Consider the following 24656-nt stretch of genomic DNA (forward strand, 5'->3'; position numbering starts at 1 on the left):
CAGGGAGGGTTGGATCAGTCAGTCACCTCCCCATGTGAGAGAGGTGTACGGGAATGTGTGTGTGTGTGAGTGTGTCACCTCTCCCTGTGTGAACCCTAAAGCCTTAAAGATAAGAAGGTAAATAAAAAGAAATCCAACTCCGCAGTATTTCTTTTTAACAAGGGCACAGTCAACTTGATGTTAATTTGTATGTTTGTACTGCACAGTTCTGATTGATTGCCATTGAACTCATTTGAATCTGAGTAAAGTTCCCAGGTGTCCCATATTCACCATTGGGAAATATGCTCACCCTACTGATGGGCCTAATGGCTGATGAAACCCAGCTGGGGGAGGAGCTTGGCTAGGCTTACAAACAGAGGGAGTTGGTGATAAGAGAAAAGGGCTGCAGGAAGGTGATCTGTAATCACTCCCTAGAGAGAGGGAGGGAGTTGGCCAGGGACAAGGAGGAGTTCTAGGGGGACAGTAAGCCCTGGTATCTTGCCTTGGACTACAGACTCTAGCAGGAAGTTGAGAGGGGTGAAGTAGCCACAGGAAGTGGAGGAAGCTGCAGCGGTAAACCCAGAAATGGGCCAGAAGATAGAGAAGAGGTAGGGAAGAGCTCAGGGACACAGCAACAGGGCCGGAGCTTGAGCAGACACTGGTTGCTGGGTATAGGGTCCCTGGGCTGGAACCCAGAGTAGTGGGTGGGCCTCAGTTCCCCTACTGGCCACTGGGAAAGTGGCCTAAACTTCAAAGTGGGTCAGAAGATTGACTAAACCACAGATAGACAATTTGTCCAGTGGGACTTTGATACCCCAGAAGGGGAGGACTATTGTGACCTGGCTGGAGGGCCAAGGTATGAAGAGGAAGCACCTCGAGTTCAGAGAGAGACCATGGAGCGAGCAACTAATGGAGAGGGTGTCAGACCAGGTGAGAGCTGATCCCCAGATGTAGCCACAACACGGTGCCCCAGCTGTGTAGAAACCTGTTTCAGAGGGCTATGGAGGATTATTTGATAGCTAGCAGTCCATTCCATTCTTGCTTATTCCTGACTAGGACAAAGGGAGACCCTGTTGGTGAGCACTAGGCAGCATTGGCTGTGTTAGTCTTGAAGTCAGAGAGAACGACCAGAGGGTCTGTCTGTGTCTAGCAGCCTTACTAAAGAATCTCCTTCCTGGTCACTAAAGCCAAGCTCTAGAAGAGAGATTTTAGAGGTGTGCAAAATATTCACAACACATTTTGAAGCCTTCAGAATCTTGAGCAGTTTTGCCTCTTTTTGCAAATTCAGAATTGTTTCTTGGTTTCCAAGACCTTTTCATGCTATGTTTTCCAAGCCAAGCTGTTTTCCCTGGGCAAACCTGGGATTTTGTGATTTCACAGCTTTTTGCCTGCAGAATGCCTTTCTCCTGAAATTTCACAAAACCTAACAATTTTCAAGGGAATAAATATGTGAGAAACAAATTAGCGCAAAATTTTGTAAAAACATCCCCGCACTTGCTAAGAACCACTGGGCCCAATCCTGCAGCCTTTCCTCACATGAGTAAGGGCTGTAGGCTAGAAACCTTACCAAAGACACGAAATAACACAGTTTAAGAAGTATGCAGTGTTATTGTAGCCATGTTGATCTCAGGATGTTAGAGACAAGGTGGGTGAGGGAATAGCTTTTATTGGACCAGCTTCTGTTGGTGAGAGACCAACTTTCATGCTTACCCAGAGGTCTTCTTCAGGTTGGTTTAAGAAGTGCAGCCATAGGGCTCAGTGTATAACTGGTTCTTCCACAGACTGTGAGTGTTTCAATGAATGATTTGAGCCCCTTATTATCCTAATGCCATAGTGGTCCATTGAGCTGTCAGTCATATGGGTTAAGTTTCTCCCCCCTTAATTTATTAAAGAGAAATAGGATTTTGCCATTAATAAATCATTAAGAAGAGGGATAAAATATTTTGTTCTGGTTTGTGACTGAATCGCAGAGAAGACTTTTATTTTCATGATACACAATCATGTCCTCTGCAAAATTCAAATGTTGTCCTCATTATTCAAGAAGGGGAATGATCGGCCAATTGGACCGCTCGATTGGCTGACCATTCCTAACTATGTAATTGTGGGTGGAAGCCTCATGTTCCCTCTGCTCTGGGGCTGTTCCATTTTAACTATTGGAATGTTCTACATTAAAGGCTTTTGTCCTTCTATCATCCGCATAGTGTGGGAGTTATGTACTTGCCCTGCATTCTGCCCTTTAATGTGCATGGACCTGTATGTACGGATTTGGTTGAGGCGAGGGTAGCATATGATTTAGCTGAATGACGTGTAAAAGTGTAGTGAGAAAGTCCCTCTGCAGCACACACATAGGCTCAAGAGCGTAAAATAATCTTGCCAAAGTCTGTTGTGCTTCTCACTCCTTGAACTGGCTCATTCTCCATCTGTTTGGATGGTAACATAACTAACATTGGATTTTTGCTAAAGGTGCCAATTCTGGGGCGAACCATTCACTTCGGCACCATGGTCTGGATGGATGAGCATGGGACTTGCAGTCAGAAAGTATTGCGTCCTCTGCTTTTGTTTTGCTGTGGAGTCTTGGGCAAGAGACCAGAAGGACCACGTGGTCTAATAGAGTAGGCGGGACAAGCAGCTGGGGAAATATGCCTTCTAGACCCAGCTCCACCACTGACTTATTGTGTGTCTTTGGGTACTTCTCTGTGCTTCAGTTTCCCCATCTGTAAAATGGAGGTAATCATACTTATCTCACTGGGGTGATGTTGATTATTTAAAGATTTGTATGTTCTAAACATGCACGTCAAGTTCTCTCTGTACGTGTATCAATCTGAGATCTCTCTATATACGAGACCTAATATGGGGGGCAGATTCTCCAACATCTGCCTTCTTATGGGGTTATTACACCTTACATCTAGTACTGGCCACTGTTGGAAGCCCGATACTGGTCTAGATGGACCACATGTCTGATCCAGTCTGGTAACGCCTATGCTCCTGTCGGAGAGACGGGGCTGCCGTAACTACGCTGTATGGTTGTCACAGCCATTACTTCTGTTAGAAAACCACTAACTTTTAGGGTTTTTTTCACTCTAAAAATCATTGGTCGTTGTCATCCCAGCCATCCTGCTACTGGAGCAAGACTCCATCATGAACCTCTAGACAATGTAGCTGCCTATCATTTTAATGCAGTCTGGTTTTTTTGTTGTTGTTGAAGGGTTTAAATTGTTTAGTAAACGTTACTCAATGGGGTTCAATAGTTTATATTGTATTGTAAAGGATATTTATTTGACTTTTCTCATAATTTCCCACAACAAACAACTTAATATCCATTAAACCAGTGTTTCTCAAACTGGGGTCACCGCTTGTGTAGGGAAAGCCCCTGGTGGGCCAGACCGGTTTGTTTACCTGCCCTGTCCGCAGATCCGGCCGACTGCAGCTCCCACTGGCCGCGGTTCGCTGCTGCAGGCCAATGGGAGCTGCTGGAAGCGGCGGCCAATATGTCCCTTGGCCCGCGCCGCTTCCACCAGCTCCCATTGGCCTGGAGCAGCGAACCGTGGCCAGTGGGAGCCGCAGTCGGCCAGACCTGCGGACAGGACAGGTAAACAAACCGGCCTGACCCGCCAGGGGCTTTCCCTACACTAGCGATGACTCCAGTTTGAGAAACACTGCATTAAACTATTGTGTGCCATGAATTTCCCTTAAAAACAAAAAATGACCTTTTGTCACTTTTTGCTCTGACAACCAACCAGCTGTAGCCAAAGCAAACACCAGAAGATGGATTGCTCTGAAGACCCCACTCTCTTGAAGAAGGGGCCATACTGTCAGTAGGTAACTCAGGCCCCAGTCCTGCAAACACCTACACGTAGATTCATAGATTCTAGAACTGGAAGGGACCTCGAGAGGTCATCGAGTCCAGTCCCCTGCCCACATGGCAGGACCAAATACTGTCTAGACCATCCCTGATAGACATTTATCTAACCTACTCTTAAATATCTCCAGAGATGGAGATTCCACAACCTCCCTAGGCAATTTATTCCAGTGTTTAACCACCCTGACCGTTAGGAACTTTTTCCTAATGTCCAACCTAGACCTCCCTTGCTGCAGTTTAAGCCCATTGCTTCTTGTCCTATCCTTAGAGGCTAAGGTGAACAAGTTTTCTCCCTCCTCCTTATGACACCCTTTTAGATACCTGAAAACTGCTATCATGTCCCCTCTCAGTCTTCTCTTTTCCAAACTAAACAAACCCAATTCTTTCAGCCTTCCTTCATAGGTCATGTTCTCAAGACCTTTAATCATTCTTGTTGCTCTTCTCTGGACCCTTTCCAATTTCTCCACATCTTTCTTGAAATGCAGTGCCCAGAACTGGACACAGTACTCCAGCTGAGGCCTAACCAGAGCAGAGTAGAGCGGAAGAATGACTTCTCGTGTCTTGCTCACAACACACCTGTTAATGCATCCCAGAATCATGTTTGCTTTTTTCGCAACAGCATCATACTGTTGACTCATATTTAGCTTGTGTTCCACTATAACCCCTAGATCCCTTTCTGCCATACTCCTTCCTAGACAGTCTCTTCCCATTCTGTATGTGTGAAACTGAGCGTTCCTTCCTAAGTGGAGCACTTTGCATTTGTCTTTGTTAAACTTCATCCTGTTTAACTCAGACCATTTCTCCAATTTGTCCAGATCATTTTGAATTATGACCCTATCCTCCAAAGCAGTTGCAATCCCTCCCAGTTTGGTATCATCCGCAAACTTAATAAGCGTACTTTCTATGCCAATATCTAAGTCGTTAATGAAGATATTGAACAGAGCTGGTCCCAAAACAGACCCCTGCGGAACCCCACTCATTATGCCTTTCCAGGAGGATTGGGAACCATTAATAACAACTCTCTGAGTACGGTTATCCAGCCAGTTATGCACCCACCTTATAGTAGCCCCATCTAAATTGTATTTGACTAGTTTATCAATAAGAATATCATGCGAGACCGTATCAAATGCCTTATTAAAGTCTAGGTATACCACATCCACCACTTCTCCCTTATCCACAAGACTCGTTATCCTATCAAAGAAAGCTATCAGATTGGTTTGACATGATTTGTTCTTTACACATGTAGTGAACTTTACAACCCTGAGTTGTTCCATTGATATCAGTGGGATGACTCACAGTAGTAAAGTTAGGCAGGTGTATAAGTCTGACTGGGATGATATGTCAGGGTTGCCTGCTATAGCAGGGGACTAGTCTCAATGACCTAGGAGGTCCCCATGCTCCTATACGTGTAAGTGTTTGCAGGACTGGGACCTTACAATCATTGGCTGGTGATTTCCTCCAAAGTTAAACCTACTAAACATATCAGAAGTAGATCCATGAGCAGAGTTTGATCATGAGCTTATAAGAAAGGAGAAAAGACATTCTTAATATTACTACAATTAACATTGTTCTAGTGTTCCATTAGTTATTGGTGGCGTTTTGTATTTTGGTGCTTCATAAGTTCATATGGTGTCTTGAGGTTTGCGTGTCCCATTGACAGCATAGGACCATTCAGTGTCACCCCCACAAGAACTGTCCGTAAGACACCCATCGATACTAACCCTCTCAAGGCACCATCTAACTTTAGGGCACATCAAGTGTCACTTCTCATCTGCACCCCAGTGTTGCAAGATTACGTCTTTCGTCTTTTGCTTCCGGACTGGTAGGCTGGGCTGTCCGAGTCATGACACATACCTGTATATTCAGGGAAGCAGATGGTCAGGGCTGATTTCTTGATCTTCTCGGCAAATAGGTCTTTCTTGTTGAGGAAGAGAATGATGGAGGTATCGATGAAGAATTTGTTGTTACAGATGGAGTCGAAGAGCATGAGAGACTCATGCATGCGGTTCTACACCGGGAAGCAGGTCAGAAAGGAAAAGAGAGAGACAGGCAGGGGGGGAGAGAGAGAGAGAGAAAGAGTTAGGTTTAGGAAAGGAGACCATTTACCAAACCAAACTCTGGGGAATGGTTAGAAAGCAGGTTTTCAAACACAGGACACTCAAATAACACAAGACAGTTACAAAAGACATGGAGACAGTTTTATTCTCATCAGATCAAATCCACTTGCAGTTACTTAGTATTCAACAGAACAGAATCCTAGTAGAGCGCATAGGACAGCAACAGAGCCTCCCATGATGACATCGCCTCCCATTTGCCATTCTTGATTGGACCAAAGGTCTGCTTCTAGCCGTCACCAATACCTGAAGCTTCAAAGAAAGGTGAAAAGCCCCCATAATGTATCTGACCACCTGTACAGTGCAGAACATGGGGGTGGAGGCGCATACTTCCTGAATCTTGCAGTTATCCATGGGTGCCCAGAAGCAGGACATTTCATTAGTCTCATCTAAGTCTGCAGAATTACAAATTGTTGTTATTGGTCATAAAGTGATCTATCTTGCTTTCAAATTCAGGGGAACTAGAAAATGGTCAGGACTGGAGAATAAAGCAGACGGCAGGCTCTTCCTCACCCCCATCAAATCAACCTATTTATTGAAATCATAACCATGTCCTTCCTCAGATACCCAGGCCCCACATTGCATGGCCTGTCTTTTCTGCTGGGTGGAATGGCGTAGCCCTCACCTCCTACGAGGCAGAGAAAACAGAAGCTTCCATGCTCAGTTATGAATCTTGCTGGCCACCACTATGCAGTTTTCAAGAGTTTGCTGTTTTCCCCCACCTCAAATGAGGACAAAAAGTCAAAATCTCAAATATCTGTGAACTGAAAAACTGGGCTTTTTGGTCTTGGGTCAGTTGTAACTTTTTTGATTCTTTTTGAAATGTTTCATTTTGATTTTGACCTGGTTTGTCTTTTTTGAACCCTTTTGGTCCAGTCCGACTAGCTTACATTTTTGTTTAAAATGAGAAGTTGTTCTGAACCAGATTTTTTTTCATTTAGAAAACGTTGAAACAAAACATTTGAACAACTTTGACACTTTTTTTTTTTTTTTGAGATGGAAAATTTGTCAAACCCAATCCTGTTTCCAGAGCAGTTTTGGTTGTGATGAATCAGTTTTTTTCAATGAAAAAAATCTGTCAAAAACTTCCCAGTGAGCTCTATTGGTGACTGCTCAATTGCCTCTCTCAGCTGGGCAGCAGCTGGTCTGGCATTCGCTCTGCAGGGCAGCATATGTTTTCGGTTGCATGGGGAGAAAAGGGTACAGTGGTGAAACTCACTACTGTAGGAATGCCAGATCAGGGACTACTGAGGCTCCAGGATGGAGTGGAAATTGAGGTATGTATTGAAGTAGCCCTGTGCTCCCACAGTGTACACAGTACCTATGTATCAGCCAGTAGATACCAGCCAGCCAAATAGCATCAGACACGTGGTATTACTCCTCCATAACCACTATGGGCTATATTCATGCTAAATAAACCTCATGGTGATGCTCCTACTTTTCAAAGGAGCAGAGTTGTTTGTGTCCACGCTATCCTATGCCCTTGTCCCCCTTGAAAGTCTTCAGTCTGTCTCTGAAAATCTCCTAGTAACAGCAGGCATTGCTAAGAGTCCTGGCCTTAAAGAATTCAACATACTGAAGATGTAAAATGAACCAAACTTCTGTTCACTGGCCAGTATCACAGCCCTCCTGATATCACTCTGTTGTGGGTTCCCTGAGAGACGGTGCTCGTATCGGGAAGCTCTTCCGTGCCAGGACTCTGACTGAGAGGGTTATTTACACAAACAATTTGACTGTGCCAGTCTGGGGTGTGAATCTACCCCACGCGAGCCTGCTGTTGTCTAGCTGTTTGTGTGCACCCTGCTGACGCGTGCTAACAGTTCGTTCGAGAACTTTGAGCTAGCCCCATTAACGAACTGTATCAGCAGCGTGCACACGAACAGTTGGATCACGTCGGGTTAGTGTGGAGTAGATTCACCCCCCAGCTTGTCGCAGTCTTATTGTTCGTGTAGACAAGCCCTAAGACAGATTTTGGGTGAGTCTCTTTGTATTGGATGCAACTCCTAACGCTGCGTTTGGTGGCTTTTCAGCAGCTTCTTAATTAAATGTCCCTCTCGTAATCTGGTGAGGGTCACATGAGGTCTGTTTTTTTTTTAATGATGCTATAGGACTTGTCATCAGAAAGGGATGAAAAGAAAAAAAGACCAGATGAGGTTGAGCTAGTGTGAATTAGCTGCCAGAAGCCACAGAATATCCCGAAACGGAGTGTTTTCACTCTTTCACTGCTTCAATTGCATTCCATCAAGTTCAATGGCTTGAGATGCTTAGTTTATATGAACAATTATATACACAAGTCATTAAAGCCTGGCCTGCTGGGACTGCAGCAAAGACCAGAATATACGGTAACACAGGCCCTTTCAACAGTAAGAAGATTTTTTTTTCTCTGCATAAACTTACCTTAAAAAAAAAAAAAAATCAAAATGCCATTTGCTATCATTCTTCTAACTATCATAGGCCAGATTTTAGACACTGGCCACAAATTTTGTGTCCATAAATTGCCAGTACAAGTTTGCCTCTTTGATTATTGTACCGACAAAACCACAAGCGCAAAAACAGGGCCCCAGTTAAGGCTAAGATGAAAATGTTGTCCTCTGTCCAAGTCATACCGTGCAATAGTTACAGCTGCTCAGCAATGAATTCTATTACATTGTGGAATCGTCTCCCAAGAGCGCTGATGGCATTTCTACGGCCTAAGTCATTTAAATCGAAACTAGACACAACACTATTAAATGTACCACTTGGAACAAACCTGGACTGGAGGGACGTGGAACCGGATGTCACTGAGTTAAGAAAACCGAGATAAGGAGGGTTTTTTTATCCCTTTAACATTTTACAAGAGAAGAGCAATGAGATTGACACACAAACAACCGAGAGGTCGATTCTCAGACCAGTGTATGTGTCCTGGGTGTTATGAGAGTAATTTATGAATTTGACCGAGCTAGAAAAATAACCTTGTCAATTGCAGGCCCCAGAGCTCTGTAACCTATTCCCTAGGTTGATCAGTAAGAATCCTACCTTTGCCATCTTCAGGTCACAAAGCAAGATTCACTGTTCAGTAAAACATTTCCCAAAGAACAAGAGCAGAAGCAAGTCTGGGATCATGTTCAAAGGAAGGAGCTGAAGTTATTATTTCAGAAACTATGATGGAGAATTGACTGGCCCTTCTGGATAGATCCAATTGTTTTCTATAACCTCCACACTGTATGTAGTTATTACTTGGAAAATTCTCTAGAAATGCTGATAGATAGATGGAGGACTGATCAATATACCTGCATTGGCAGGAAGATGGTACGTCTTTTCCATCTCTAACTTCTGTGATTCTACAAAACATACAAAGCAGCTGCATGAAAGTGAATACATATAGACCTTATGGAGTTTCCAAAATGTATCCAAATGAACCAAACTAGTACTTACAATGGGTTGATTGAAAAGACTTTAGGATTAAAAATACACCAATTGCATCAGAAAGCGAGCCCTGGATAAAGGAAATCTATGTATGAAGAACATCAATGAGAGAAAACCAGAGCTCAATGACCCTATGTACACATTAGCCCAATATAATGCCATTACCATTCTCCTGGAGTCAAATAACATTAGCACAGTGCTTTGAAGAAGTACATTACTACATAGGCATTATTTTATTTTATTTACTTCTAAACGTTACTATGGCAGTAATCACTGTAGTATTAAGTATCAGAGGGGTAGCCGTGTTAGGCTGGATCTGTAAAAAGCAACAGAGGGTCCTGTGGCACCTTTAAGACTAACAGATGTATTGGAGCGTAAGCTTTCGTGGGTGAATGCCCACTTCGTCGGATGCACTGTAGTATTGTTACTGTATTGTGCTTTACTTTCATCCCCACCAGAGAGATCGTTGTCAGCATTATCTGAAGCTAGTAGACTACATTATGAATTTAAATATCCATGTAGGTTAGATATTTATTTTTTTGTTAGGGCAGAGATTTGTTTCAATGGGAGAGGGGATGTTGTGTCATATAGACATTCATCACCTGTTGCTGTGCTCTGTTAAAGGGGCAAATGTTTTTACCCGAGTGAAGTTAAATAAATAAATAACAAGGCTCTCCTTACTGCCATCTATTAAACGTGAATTGAAAAGGAAGTAAATAGCCCTGACTGAAAAATATTCATGTAGAAATTTTCTGATGGGGGGGGGGGGGGGGGAAATACATTTTTCATGCCAAACTTTGTTCACTGTGGGATCAACGCTATAGCTGGTGTTCACATGGTGTTCCTGTAACATACATTCTGAAAGTCCTGCTTTCTAACGTGGTCAGGTATTCCACAATACACTAGACTGAGGATCTGATCCTGAAAATCCTCCATGCACAGAATTGTGATTGACTTTAGGAGCATGTGGCCTTCTTGCAAGACCAGTCCCTAAATCTTTCCTTTGGAAATACATGGAAACCCCTCAAAAGTGTTAAAATGTAAAGCAGTTCTTGAGCAGGTGACTAACATTTTTCATTGAATTTAGCTGCAACCAGTCAGAATGCACTTATTTGCATATATGTGGTTGCCTAACTCTGTAGAAGTAAATAACAGAATCTCGTTAACTGTCACATGGCTGTTTTCAGCTAACCACGAGCCAGGTTTGTCGTCATGGATGTAAATATTATTCATTAGCCAATGAATTTATTATGCAGCATCACTACATAACATTGGAAGCCACTCTAAGCAAATTTTAGTTTAAGAACTATTAAGAAAGTCAATGCCAGCTCTTTCCCACAATAGTGCCCTCATTCTCATAGATGCATTCCTTTTAAAAACTCAAACCTATACCCTAAGCCACTGAGTGGGAAGGAAGGAAGGGGACCGGGGGAAGAGAACGAGTGAGCACTGTTATCTTTTAAGTAATGGGAGACATTCGGAAATAGTGATAAGTAACTGGACAGATAGGCAGGCAAGACATTTTATCCATTGATTAATTCAGCCACAAAATTTGGCTCTGTATAACTCTGATGGCATTTTCTTAGTTCATGAAGTCGGAAAGCGTTGTTAACAAAGTGAGCACTTTCTCCTCTGTAGCTGGACGTTAATCTTTATGTATTAACCTAGCAGGATTGAGCAGCTAACATTCTCCATTGTCCTGCAATAGGACACTAAACACCAATTAACATGTCATATTGTGGCCCACAAGGTCCGGTTGCATGGCAAGAGCAGTGCAAAGGGCCTGACAACTGGCCTAAATGGGCAGCTGAAGATTCCCCCAGCACCTGGCTGTATGGCAGCCTCTCTGTTGTTTCCCTGCCCCCTTTAGCATAAGGGACGGGAAAAGGCCTTGTGGGGGCAGGAATATACTACATAATGGCCTTAGGCTTTACGTCAGGGGGACAGGGAGCTGTCCTATTGGGCAGCTTTAAGTCTCCTTTGTACGGCTGGCATGGCACAAAGTGGATTTACCCTATGCTAAGGTTCTGGCTCACTATGTCTGCTCCGCCTGCCGCTCATGAGAGCCCTGGAGGCTTTAATAACCGGGCTCTGGTCCTGCTCTGACACTGCGACTGGCTGGCTTGAGACTCTCAAGATGGCCTGATTAACCAATTTAGAGTCCACACACTCTGGAGACTTAATGGCATCACACGAACAGGCTCTGTCTTGTGAGAGGCCTAATTAAACCACATAGATTAATACAGATCCTTTACTGCCTTACTAAGAACCCTGTAGATAATTAAACCACAAAGAATTAAAAAAAAATTGAGTTGACTTGTCCTTATGTCTGCTCACATCCTTTTGGTCATGTTTGTTTCTACCCTGCATTTCACTGAACTTGGACCCTGAGACCAGCTCGGTTTGTTTCACTCCGTTTCTAGTCCACTTCACTTTCTGTTCTCCTGCACTAGCTCAAAAGCTGTTGTGTTTAGAGTTCCCAACATTTAAGGGTAAAGTTTAAATCCAAAAAGCCTAGTTTCATTGATGTATTTTTAAAACATCAGTTAAACATTTCTACTCCTATTAGCTGTTGTTGATAATAATCCTATAATAATAAAATAGAAAACCTTACTTCCCTTCTCCTGCAATTTCCTTTGAAAGTAGCCAGAATTATGCAATGAGCACTGGAAGTATGAGTAATAGGTGCAAATAGTTCCACATTCAGCCTCATTTAACATCATGAAAATGAATGTATGGGGCCAAATTCATCCCTGATGTAAGTCCATTGTCTAATACAATTACATCAGGGATCACTGGTTTGGCCCATGCTGCCTTTCTATCCTTAATGCTTTTTCTTCTCACTCCCCATCCCTGTAGTAACATTCTGAGTAGCGCGTTACCTGATGTTTGAACAGGAGCACTTCAAAAACAATGGTAATTACAGTGCAATCAGAGAATGCCGCGTACAGTACTTATTGGGCCATAGGGTCACCGATGAAGGGAAAAACCTGTGTTAGGCCCAGGAAGCCCCAAGAATTTTAACTCCTGGAGTTCCTCCGAATCGTCCCATCAAAGTATGAGTTAGTGGGAAGGGTGGGGGGAGCTGGCCCTCCAAACCTTTGATGTCTCAAGATCTCTGGGGTTTCCCCAGAGAATTTAGGATCATCAAGGATGGCCGTGGATTTGTATTTCTCCTTGCTCCCCGCTAGATCTTTCCCCATGGCGGTAGGTTTCCTTCAGGAGCCCTGCCATCAGTCTTTATCTTACTCCAGCCAGAGTATGGCACCCTCCTATGTTCCTGCTATAATTTGTGAGAGTTAATTTCAGGTGGGGTCTTGTAGAAATGATAGCTTCAGCACCTAAATTCTCTGCACTTTTATACAACTCCTCTGTTCTACAAGTTCTAAAGCCTTTTTCCCTGCTTTTGCGAGGCTGTTAATTTTGTTGCCATCCATTTTCAGTAGGTACATAAAGACCATTGAAATAGATATAATTAAGGGACAGCTTTTCAAAAATTCATGTACAAAAATTTGAGTGCAGTTGGACACTATATTTGCATGTTGCATACCGTCATTGCTGATAGAGAACTGGATAAATTCATGGTGGCTAAGTCCATTAATGGCTATTAGCCAGGATGGGTAAGGAATGGTGTCCCTAGCCTGTCTGTCTGTCAGAGGGTAGAGATGGATGGCAGGAGAGAGATCACTTGATCATTACCTGTTAGGTTCACTCCCTCTGGGGCACCTGGCATTGGCCACTGTCAGCAGACAGGATACTGGGCTAGATGGACCTTTGGTCTGACCCGGTACGGCCGTTCTTATGTTCTTATATAATTCAGTAGTCGCATGCTTAAATGGCCAACTTATATGTACAGCTACAGAAACTGGTTATGCACATTTGGGAAACAACTGGTGGGGTCATTTTTGGTGTTGATCCATGACCAGCTGGGACTTCTGTTACCTTGATCGCCTAGTAAAACATCACCACTTCCATGGAGTGTCTTAAACATGGCCACATGTGTTTCCTGTGAAATATATGAAGAGATAGTTGCTTGGTAAAAGTGCACATGGGGGTAGCTATTGTGTTATGATTTCAATGGAGAAATAGCAAACGCTGCTATTACTGATCACAACAGATTTTGGAACAAATGTTATTTCCACCCTAGGAAATACAAAATCTAGTGGAACTTATAGGAGCTTTGCTAAGTTGATGAGTAATGACTGACCGCCAAAGCACACATTTTGTATTTACTGTAATGTCTTTGGGAACATGGGATGTGTCAGACAAGATCAGCTCAAGTTTAGTATTCTGCCTCTGGCACTAGCCAGGGTAGTGTCAGGAGGCAATATACCGGCGCAGACCAAAGTAAGGTAATAGCAGGAATCCCGTTAAAAAAACCTTCTCTCATATAGAAATAAATCTCTAGTAAAAAATCTTCCTACTAATTAATAATATTAAAACATAGCTTTTATATTTCACCAGTAGGTCTCAAAGTACTTTACAAAGGAGGTCAGTATCATTATCCCCATTTTACACATGGGGAAACTGAGGCACAGAGAAGGGAAGTGACTGGCTCAAGGTCGCCCAGCAGGCCAATGGCAATGCTGGGAATAGAACCGAACTCTTCCAACTCTCAGTACAGTATCCACTAGGTCACACTGCTTCTATCTATGCCACTGTGGGGCAACCAGCTGGTCAGTGCCATAATATGTACGTATATGCAGGGCAAAAAGTTGCTGCTATTAATAATATTGATCCTTTGTTATACATTTTGGTAGACCCTGCTGCACATTACTGATTCTCAGTTACTACAAGCCAGCTGTTCACCTTGCCTCTGGGACTGTTTAGGGGCCTGCTTGGCCCCTGTTGAAATTAGAGCAGCCACAGGGCTGCTCTAACTTATGTTTGGTCTGCTCTGGCTCTGTAGCATATGTAGACAGCAGAGACTAGCCAGGCTGTGTGTGTATTTCTTAATGAAAAGATGACCCAGTTACACATTTAGGAGTTGTTTTAGTAATGAATAATTCTACGAAGGGGGATTGAATGTGAATGTCACATGCAGAATTTAGCAGATGTCTGATTTCATCTTACTACCCCTGTAACCCTGGGATTGCTCTGTAGTTCTCTAACAAAGACCAGCTGTAAATGCAGAGCAGTAATTTTTCCATGCTCCAGAAAATCCATCTCCAGCAAAAAAAAATGCCAAAAGCATTTGGTGCTTCTTCCTGGAAGCCTATTCCAACTGCCACCACTCACCTCATTTTGAGTGGTTTCTTCAGGCTTCCATAACACATGTGCCATATGATTTTTCCTGGTCCCTTTTGGAGTCCCAGTTTGTTTACGGGATATCACTCACGGAGGAGGAATAGATGAGGCAATAAACAGCATTTGTGGGGAATTAAGCCCCCAAGTGAAACTGAAATGACAATAGCGTTTGATGACTTCAGGCCTTGGCATAAATGGCTCTGGAACTTTATTGCTATTATAGGACATGATTTAAAAAAAAAATCACAACAGAAACAAAAATGTTTTTTTCTTTGGGAGGCCTTGACAGTTTCCTCACAGGTCAGGTTTTGATCCTTTTTGTTGCTCTCCTCTGGACTCTGTCCAATTTCTCCACATCTTTCCTACCGTGTGGTGTCCAAAACTGGACACGGTACTCCGGCTGAGGCCTCACCAGCGCTGAGTAGAGCAGGACAATTACCTCCCGTGTCTTACGTACGTCACTCCTGTTAATACACCCCAGACTGATATTAGCCTTATTTTGCAACTGCGCCACATTGTTGACTCTGATTCAGTTTGTGATCCACTATAGCCCCCAGATCCTTTTCAGCCACACTACAACGAAGCCAGTTATTCCCCACTTTGTAGTGGTGCATTTGTTTTTTTCCTTCCTAACTGTCGTGCTTTGCACTTGTCTCTATTGAATCTCATCTTGTTGATTTCAGACCAATTCTCCAATTTGTCAAGGTGGTTTTAAATTTTAATCCAGTCCTCCAAAGTGCTTACAACCCTGCCCAGCTTGGTGTCATCCACAAATTTTATAAGCATGTTCTCAGCTTCATTATCCAAGTCAGTAATGAAAATGTTGACTACCAGACCCCAGAACAGACATCTGTGGGTCCCCACTAGATAAGCCTTCCCAGTTTGACAGCAAACCATTGATAACAACTCTTTTAGTAGGTCTTTCAACCATTTGTACAGACACCGTATAGAAATTTCATCTAGATCCCATTTCCCCAATTTGTTTATGAGAATGTCATGTAGGACTGTGCCTTACTGAAATCAAGGCACATATATATCATGTCTACTGCTTCCACCCTATCCACTAGGCCAGTAACCCTGTCAGAGAAGGAAACTAGGTTGGTTTGGAATGATTTGTTCTTAACAAATCCATGCTGGCTGTTCCTTATGACCCTATTATCCCCTGGGTGCTTACAAACTGATTGTTTAATGTTGTATAAAGAGGATGGTGATCAATTGTTCTCCATGCTCACTGAGGATAGGACAAGAAATAATTGGCTTAGTTTGCAGCAAGGGAGATTTAGGTTAGAAATTAGGAAAACTTTTTGACGATAAGGATAGTTGAGCTCTGGAATAAATTACCTACAGACACTGTGGAATATCCCCACCACTGGAGGTTTTTATGAACAGGTTAGCCAAACACCTGTCAAGAATGGTCTAGGTTTACTTGGTCCTTCCTCAGGCTGGGGGTGGAACTTGATGACCTCTTGAGGTCCCTTCCAGCCCTACATTTCTATCATTCTGTGGTTATCTGTTTAAAGTGACATGATTGGATATGGGTAGTGGCAATAAGGTTAAGGTTCAGTCTTTCTACGCTGCAACTGGTGGAAATCCTTCTCTTTGTGTCTTCTGGGAGTCATCCAAATTGTAAAAGGCCTTTGATCTAAATTCACAAAACTGATTTCAAGGGTTATTTTCAAAGGAGAGAAATAGTCTACCTACTCTGTTGTGACCGTAGGAAATATCCTGGTTTACTGAAGTTAAACAAAGTTAGATACCTGTTTAGCATCCTTGAGACCATGTCAATAAATGTGTGTCAGCTCTGTGGCTGCAAATACAAATATCCACCATAAAAGTGTGGATCATACTTAAGACAGAATTAAGAATATAAGTGGGAAGTTTCCCATTCCTAAGTTCACAAATGAATTATTTAAGGAAAATGAAGTGGCTGAGATGAATTGATTAAAAGCTAATGACTGCTAACAACTTTTAAAATACCAGCATAGATACATACTATTTATTTGGAAAACAACCGTATTTCTTCCCAACCAAGAATGATGCCATTATATTTAAATGGATTTTCATGCATACAAGTACACTGGATATTGAATAGTACCAGGGACCACTGCAAAATGACAAGGTTTGACCAAAGGTGTAAGAGAGCCAGAAAATCACACTGAAAATAGAAGACCACATAACCAAATTATAGACTTAGGAACACAAAGGCTATTACACCCTGTCCATCAAACTATGATCTACAGAGCATCAGCTAACAAATACGCTGCTGTCTGTATGATGATTTATAATAATGTTCTGTTTATTTTATGGGATGGACACGCAGCCCCTTGTCATGAGCAGTTAGAGCCAATCATGACATGGAAACCCAGGGGAATTATTGAGCCAAGAAAACAGCACCTATGTTGAAATCTCCACTTGGATCAGCTAAAGGCATTTTCCAAAAGATCAGACATTGGAACAAAGCTCAGGAAGTTAAAGTTCCCATGGCAATATTTAACTCGACCACATTGCCCTCGGTGTGTATGAGTATACCATGAACAGAATACACGAGGACTGCAAACCATGGGGCATGTACACACTGCAGCTGAGGCCTTGTCTACACATAAACTTGCATTGGTTTCATTAAACTGGTTTAGTTAAACTGATGCAAATCCCTTCCTGGACACTCTTATTTTGCTTTGAGAGCCCTACTTTGGTTAGCTCCAGCCTTTTCCTAATCAACGTAAGCTAACCCGAAATAAGTGTCTGCACAGGATTTTGCACCAGTTTACATAAACCAGTTTAAAATCACTTCTTAAATTAAACTGGTTCAACTGTGTGTGTAATAGTCATCATCATAATACTTAGCTCTGATAGTGCTTTTCATCAGTAGCTTAACAAAGAGGGTCAGGATCATTATCTCGATTTTACAGATGGGGAAACTGAGGCACAGAGCACCAAAGTGTCTTGTCCTAGGTCACCCCGCAGGCCTGGGTACTGAATCATGTAGATGAAGAGTTAATATTGCCATGGGGGGCTTAACTTTTGAATTTCTTGAAGTGTGTGTCTTCAAATTATCCATGTTAATGCTGCACTAATATAAGGGTGGGTTTTTTTTGCATTTAATATACATGCTTATTTCAAACTTTCAGGTCCTTGTGCAAGACAACAGCTGATACCTGGCTCACCATGTAAGTAATACACACAAATACCCCCAAATTCTGACAACTACCACCCACTCAGGCGCTTACAATCTTACTGACATGACCACACAGTGTTAAAATATTTTTGTAAGGAAACAGCCTTCAATTTCAAGCTTCCACGGAGTGATTGAAAACAAGGGTAAGTTCAAGAGAAAAAAGATCTGATATACATTATTTTTACAAAATACCTTTTGTCAGCATCCTCTTAGAGCTCCATATTTCCAAGAGCACGGAGATCTGGCAAACATTTGTAGCAGCTCAGTGATGGGTCCATCAGTGTTATGGCAGTAGCTCCAGTTTTGTGTGTGTGTGTGTGTGTGTATTGTTAATTCAGAGATTTCTAGGGCCTCAAAGGGAGACACAATAAAACCCTCTCACACTAGAAAAGAGCTGGCACTTTATTAACATTTTGTAACTAATAAATACATTACTGACAGCCAATAAATTATGACAAACACTAACAATCTATTAACCAAATGGACAGTCACTCCCCGTACAAAATTACAGTTAATACAATTTGGGCCATTGAACATGCAAGAAAAAAGATTCAGCAAGGAATCGACAAAAGAAAAATCTTAGCAGATGTCCGTGTTCCTTAACAAAACAAAAGGCCAAGGCGCTGCTGTGGGGGAGGGGAGGCGGTGGGGAAGTTGGAGGACAGTTATGGGACACAGTTGCCTGTGACTAGAAACAAATGGTGGTGATGTGAAAGCTGCTATTCCTCTATTTAGTTGGAGGGGAAAATGGAATGGGTGGGAGGGAGGGAAAGGAAAATGGCAGAGTTTACCTCAGTCAGGGGAGTGTTAGGAGCAAGGGCCTAGATTACAGAGGGAGACACAGGCGGTAACGAATGAGGAATACATTAGGTAAAGAACAAACTTTTCAATGTAGTAAATGGCCTGTCTTTAAATATCCTGATTTGTTTCCAAAATTAGCCTGTAAGGGGTGACTTAAATTGCCAGATCTACATTAAGGTTTGAGGGGGGGAATCTGTAAGGTTTGTTTTGCGGTGTCTCCAAACCCCCAGTTGTCCGCCCCATTTGCATCATCTGCCCATGACAGTGCTGCATTGTGGGAATAAATCGGTGACGCTCTCATTGCCCTGAGGGCTGGGCACAACAGTTGTGGGAGAGACCTGTGACAAATCAGGCCTGCCCTATGAAATGCAGGATCGATTGTTGTCCTTGCCTCTGGGAGTCCTCTCAGCCCTACGTTATTGCCATAGAAGGTGTGCTGTGGGGGACTGCCGTTGTCCCAGGTTAAAGCGTAAAATGGACAGCAAGAACCAGTGTGCTGTCCAGTCGGTCAGTGCTGTCCAGTCAGCGTGGCACTGGAAATGCTGATTAGTCTAGTTACCAAGGCAGCAGTGAAAGTCTCATTGTCACCCCCCTGTGGGGGATTGTTGGCACAGTGTCACTTGTTAACATCACGTGTCAGTCGGGTGTTGGCCATAAACCTACTTTCTAGAGGCACTTTGGGGGGGCAGGTGGGGGATATGGCAGCAAACCTCCACCTTCCCTGACCACCACTCTCCTCCTCCCATTTCCATGAGGTGGAGTGGCTTTGAAATGCATTCACCCTTCCGCATTGCCACGTCCCTTTGGATCTCTCACAATGTCATGCTGCCTAGTTTGGCTGTGGGACCTACAGCGCTAAGCCGCCATGACAGGCCATCCCGTACACCACCTCTCTGGTAGTCACATGAAGTCAGTAGCTCCTCTAGGTCACCCCTTAAGGCCATGGAGTTGCACTGTCTATTCTTGTGCCTGTTTCTGACATCTCTCCTGGCAGGGAAGAGTGTGACATGCCCTCCCCCTACAGTCCTCTGACTCGTCCCCTAAGTGGGAGCTGCCCATCCTCCCCCTGAATCTCAAGGACATCAGATGGTTTTTGAGGTTCCTGTCTTTGGAGGATTAACATGCAATGCAAAGGGTAAAAGCCTTCTTACTGCAAAGCTCACATTGCGGGGGAAGCTGGCTCAATGCAAACAATCAACCCTCCTGTCAGCTCAAACTCCAGATTCTTCCCAAATCCTTCTACCCCAGAATGCAGGGTGCTGGCTGAGAGGTTTCTTTCCCACTTTGATCACCAAAACATCAGCAGTCACAGCTGAGAGACAGTAGCGCTTCAGGGCAGGTACTATGATGTCCTTCTGTTGCTGCTGGAATGTGTCAATAGTTCTCTGACCTGCCTTCAGCTATTTCCCTCAGCATGACTGGGTTTTCTTTTGAGTCCTCCCTGGGGGAAATTGGAGAGAAACACACAAGGCCACCTTCTGACAAGGAGCACCACTCGGCCTCCAAATCTGCAACCTTAGCATGTCTGATGGACATGTGCAAAGGCAGGTCGTGGGCATGCAAAATGGAGGTCTCACTATTAGAGGCCACGTTTGAGGATGTATCCCAGTGCTGGAGTTGGAGAAGTGACATAGCTGTGTCCCTACAACATACTCAGGTCCATTAGTGGCCATGTGTCTTTGGAGGTACGCTACAGTGCCAGGTCCGTTCTTGTGGATCCTTCTGTTCAGAGGATCATTTCATTGCTAATGCAACTGGAAGTAACACCATTGGCTTGCTGTGCCACCTTATATCCAGAGTCAGGACTTGAACCCAGCTCTCCCAACTCCCTATCCGCTGGACCACGTCTTCCAGTGATGGTACGACCAGTCACGATGCCATAGCTAAGGCTGTAAAATCTTTACTATTCCATTTGAAACCCTATTCCTAGTTGTTCTGAGGCACCCCAGACACACTCTCTGTTTTGGGGATAATATAATACCTGGGACAAAACAAGTGCTAGGTAACCCCACACTTACAAGTAATTTTTGGTCAGGAAAATCTGATCTATTTATTGATCTATTTCCACAAGCCACTTGGATGGAGCTAGGGTGATATTTCATAATGCTGCCTTGCCTGGGCCTCTAACGCTGACTCAGCCTGCGACCCCACGCTGAGAGGCGTGGCCAGCACATTGTGTATATCTGGGACTGCATCCAGATCCTAGAGAAGAAAGAGCTGGCTGTGACGCGTACAGTAGCCATGATGGCAGAGGCAGCAAGGTGGCCAGTTCAGTGGGGAGGAATTCACAGTCCTCGTGGTATTGCTACACATCATTCCATTGTAGTTGGTGGGAGGTAGAAATGATCCACAGGAAAAGACAAGGAATTAACTTCTCCACTGCAGCCTCACAAGCCAGGTATGCACCTCCCATACCAGAGATGTGAGATCACAGCAAGCGCAACAGAACGCCCCCGCAGAACAGACTCTGGAGTGTGGAGGAGCGCACCGGCAGAGGAGCGATTAAATACCATATATCCTAGTTCAACAGGGCTCTAATTGTAATGAGGCCACTATAAGGTAGAGAATAACAAAAAGGCTTACTTCCGCTGTGAACTATGCATTCCTGATTTAGTGGAACAGTGGACCCCTCTGGGTAAAAATAAAACCAAACCAAGAGGGAGGATCACAGACCCTCCTAAGCAAGTATGCTCTTCTACCACTCTCGAGACCGCTGGCTGTGCCAGTCGCTCACTGTTCTCTAGGGACTATTGCTTTCAGACTGGATCCTATCAGTGACTATCTGGGCTCTGGTCAGAGTCAGACTCCTGGTTCTCCTACGTCAGTATGTTTTCTCTGTGGGTCTCCCTTATGCCAGAACAGGGTGTGAAGGTTTTGTTTTCTGTGGCTTGTCCCAACAACCCAAAGGCCAAACGTGCATCTCAATCCATATTTAAGCAGTGGAAAGAGGCAGCTTCCATTAGTGCTTAGTACAAAGAAAGGAGCAGGCTGATATGCCCTGTGGTGGCCGGTACATCTGAACAGCTGCTGTCTCCACTCCTGCTGGTGTCCATGCAAAGTCTGAGCTACAGCAAGGTACAAAGGGGAAATCTATCTTGAATGCCCACAAGGACAGAACGCCTGGACCAGAAGGGGTAAAAGCTGGCTGGCTATTCTAGGATACTGTGCAGTTGCAAACCAATAGCATCCAATGTAGGATTGCAACAGAATCCTTCACCGTGTCCCTGTCCTGAAGTACTGCTGCAGGGAGACAGAAGGAGCCTGGGTAGAGATGAACACATTTAACGTCTGCTGCGACAGATCCAGTCTAGAGCTGTGCTACATTTCACTGTTATGAATCACATGCTACTTGCTCATCTGGGACAGATCCCTTGCTATGTCCTTCACTGCATTTGAGATTTGCACAATCCCACTAGTAATTTGAAATCCAAGTTATAGTAGCTCTAGCATTGGGCACCAGACAGCCCCTTTAATCTAGAACTGGTCCTAGTGAAAAGATTTCAGTTTCTTTCTTCTAGTTCAGTAACGTGGAGCTGGCTAAGTTTGTGAAGAACCTGTTTGGGCTGTGACAAAAAATATCACTGCCCAGGAAGTGGCAATGAATAGCGTTGCCTGAATTGGCTGCAGTTTGCACACGTTCACCATACTTTTCAGTGCGAGGGAAAGGTCCCTCTAGTGAGTTCTTGGGTTGCTGGCTTGAACACAGAATTGTCTAGTTTCAGAATCACATTCACAGCGTAATATCTTATGTGGGTCACGGGCCTGCATTTGCCAACATCAATGCTAGCCTATAATGGCAGCAGCTCAGAAACCGTGACTTGCAATAGGACGGGAATCCCCTCTGATCGTTCCTGATGGAAAATGAAATGGGGGCATAAGCATGGCCAGCTCTTTTTTTTTTAAACTGGACCTGTTTGTATTTCCCTTCTTCAGCTATGGTGGGCCTCTCGGGAACCCTGCCACGTGTGTGTGTGGTGTGGTTGCTGCGGAGGTGGTGCACAAGTAAAATGGGCTTGAGTGTGTGACCAGCCTGGGAGGCCTGATCCTTGCCTAAGGGCCTGATCCTGAGAGGTGCTGAGCAACCACTAGTCCATGGGCACCAGTCCTCTCAGTAACAACTCTTTAACAAGCATGTTCTATTTATTCCCCCCAAACATGTCTTGAATTCTTGGTCACACTCCTCAAGATTCACCTGCCTGGCACTGATGAAATTGTGGTCCCAGGTATTGCACTCTTTTTACCCAGTCAACCTCATTTAATAACCAGTCCCGCTTCCTTTGAAGTCAATGGCAAAACTCTCATTGACTTCAATGGGGGCAGGATCAACCCCTTAGTGTGCATCTGTGAGCCACAATATCTTTGGCATAAATCACAGGATATTGCGGCTTGTGTGGTTTGTTCAACAAAGGCCCTTGGTTACTGTCTGTGGAATTCTCATGATTTCTGGCAAGTACTCAAATTTAGCTCTTCTGAGGTGGCATCCTGCAGTCTTCCCAGGGGCAGAACTGGTCAGGGAACTGCACTTGAACTGACTACATCGCTGGGTTCAGTAATGTTGGCAAGCCTTTGTTAAAGGTGGAGGTTGACATGCTCACCTTGTGATGCAAGAGTGTGTGTGCGGGTGCGTGAGAGAGCCCGAGAGAGAATCAATTCTGTGATTCACCTAGATGCTGAGATGCAGGGCAGGTTATACTATCAACAAGAATTGTGGATGGGATCGGTCATCAAAAGACAAGTGGCAGATGCAGTGGGAAAACTGTGGGGTCAAGAATCAATACCTGATGACGGATCCTACACACCAGCCTCCTGCCTTCACCACCCCACATAAGACGTGGATCATAGTGCACCACATCAGAACCTCATACAGATGCTGCAGTTACCTGCTACACAATTGGAAAATGAAAGGCAGCCTGATATAACGAAAGGCAGCTTTCATGGAGAAGCCATTCAAACCATGGAAAATCTAGTGAACCGCTGCCCTCTCAGATCCTTCTCTGGAGGGACAACCTGGATTCATTCCATGTCATCAGAAGCCATAGAGTGGAGGACAGATTTGAAAGATGAAAGAAGATGAATGGGTAGGATTTTCAAATGCCCTCAGTGCTGGCCTCTCTCTGCTCCCATTGAAGTCAATTAGAGTCTTACCCAACAGAAATAGAATGAACACTCTACATATCTCATTCTAAGCAAAATAGCCTTTGTTTGGCTGATGATTGTACCAACTGGCTGAGAACCAATTACAATAATACATTCTTTCACAGGGCGCAGCCTTCATACACAGCAACTATTCACCGATTAGAGTTGGCTGTGGATTATTTAGTTATAAATTAAAAAAGCCATGTATAGTTTAAGAGAAAATACCATGTAGACTCCCATCATTAATAACTAACTCTATGGCTAAATTAACCCTCTACGACTGATTGGTAGTTACTCATGTACTCGCAAGACCTGCTCTTGCTCCCATTGAAGTCAGGGCAAACTGATTCTCCTCCCATTTACACTGATATAAATCAGCAATAAGTCTGTCACGAGTCTCACAGGCAGACTTGGAGCAGCTAGCAGCATTCCATCTGCACCATCAGTGCCAAATCCTGAGCATAAAGTGGTGTGACTTTGGGCTGGTCCACACTAACCCCCCACTTTGAACTAAGATACGCAACTTCAGCTATGTGAATAACGTAGCTGAAGTTGCGTATCTTAGTTCGAACTTACCGCGGGTCCACATGCGGCAGGCAGGCTCCCCCGTCGACTGCGCCTACTCCTCTCACGGAGCAGGAGTACCGGCGTTGACGGCGAGCACTTCCGGGATCGATTTATCGCGTCTAGACAAGACGCGATAAATCGATCCCAGAAGATCGATTGCTTACCTCCGGGTCCGGAGGTAAGTATAGACGTACCCTTTGTGTTAATGTCCTAATCTTGCAGAGATCTGGCCTTCCTTCTATCACTCAGTATATTCAAAAGTGGCGTTGCATGCTCTTTGGCCATGGTGGCAGGTGTTTTTGTCCATCCTGACAACATCATGCTCTCAAACTGTCTATCAATGCACAAATGGTTGCATTCCCTGACCCTACCT

General features: G+C 44.0%; 1 protein-coding gene and 1 long non-coding RNA gene across 3 annotated transcripts in view; one reads left to right on the forward strand and one right to left on the reverse strand.

Moving 5' to 3' along the window:
- Positions 1-24656, reverse strand: part of GNAO1 (G protein subunit alpha o1) — a 311049-nt gene that overhangs the window by 10098 nt on the left and 276295 nt on the right. For both annotated transcript variants that reach the window (XM_042852322.2, XM_005306272.5), the window contains exon 7: positions 5693-5846. In XM_042852322.2, the coding sequence (XP_042708256.1) occupies positions 5693-5846 (154 nt within the window). The remainder of the gene's footprint in view (positions 1-5692; positions 5847-24656) is intronic.
- Positions 772-17772, forward strand: LOC135975593 (uncharacterized). The gene is made up of 2 exons (XR_010592523.1): positions 772-909; positions 17733-17772. It is a non-coding gene; the product is annotated as an uncharacterized LOC135975593 (long non-coding RNA).

The sequence above is a fragment of the Chrysemys picta genome, chromosome 14 (assembly GCF_011386835.1).
Source record: "Chrysemys picta bellii isolate R12L10 chromosome 14, ASM1138683v2, whole genome shotgun sequence".
NCBI lineage: Eukaryota > Metazoa > Chordata > Testudines > Emydidae > Chrysemys > Chrysemys picta.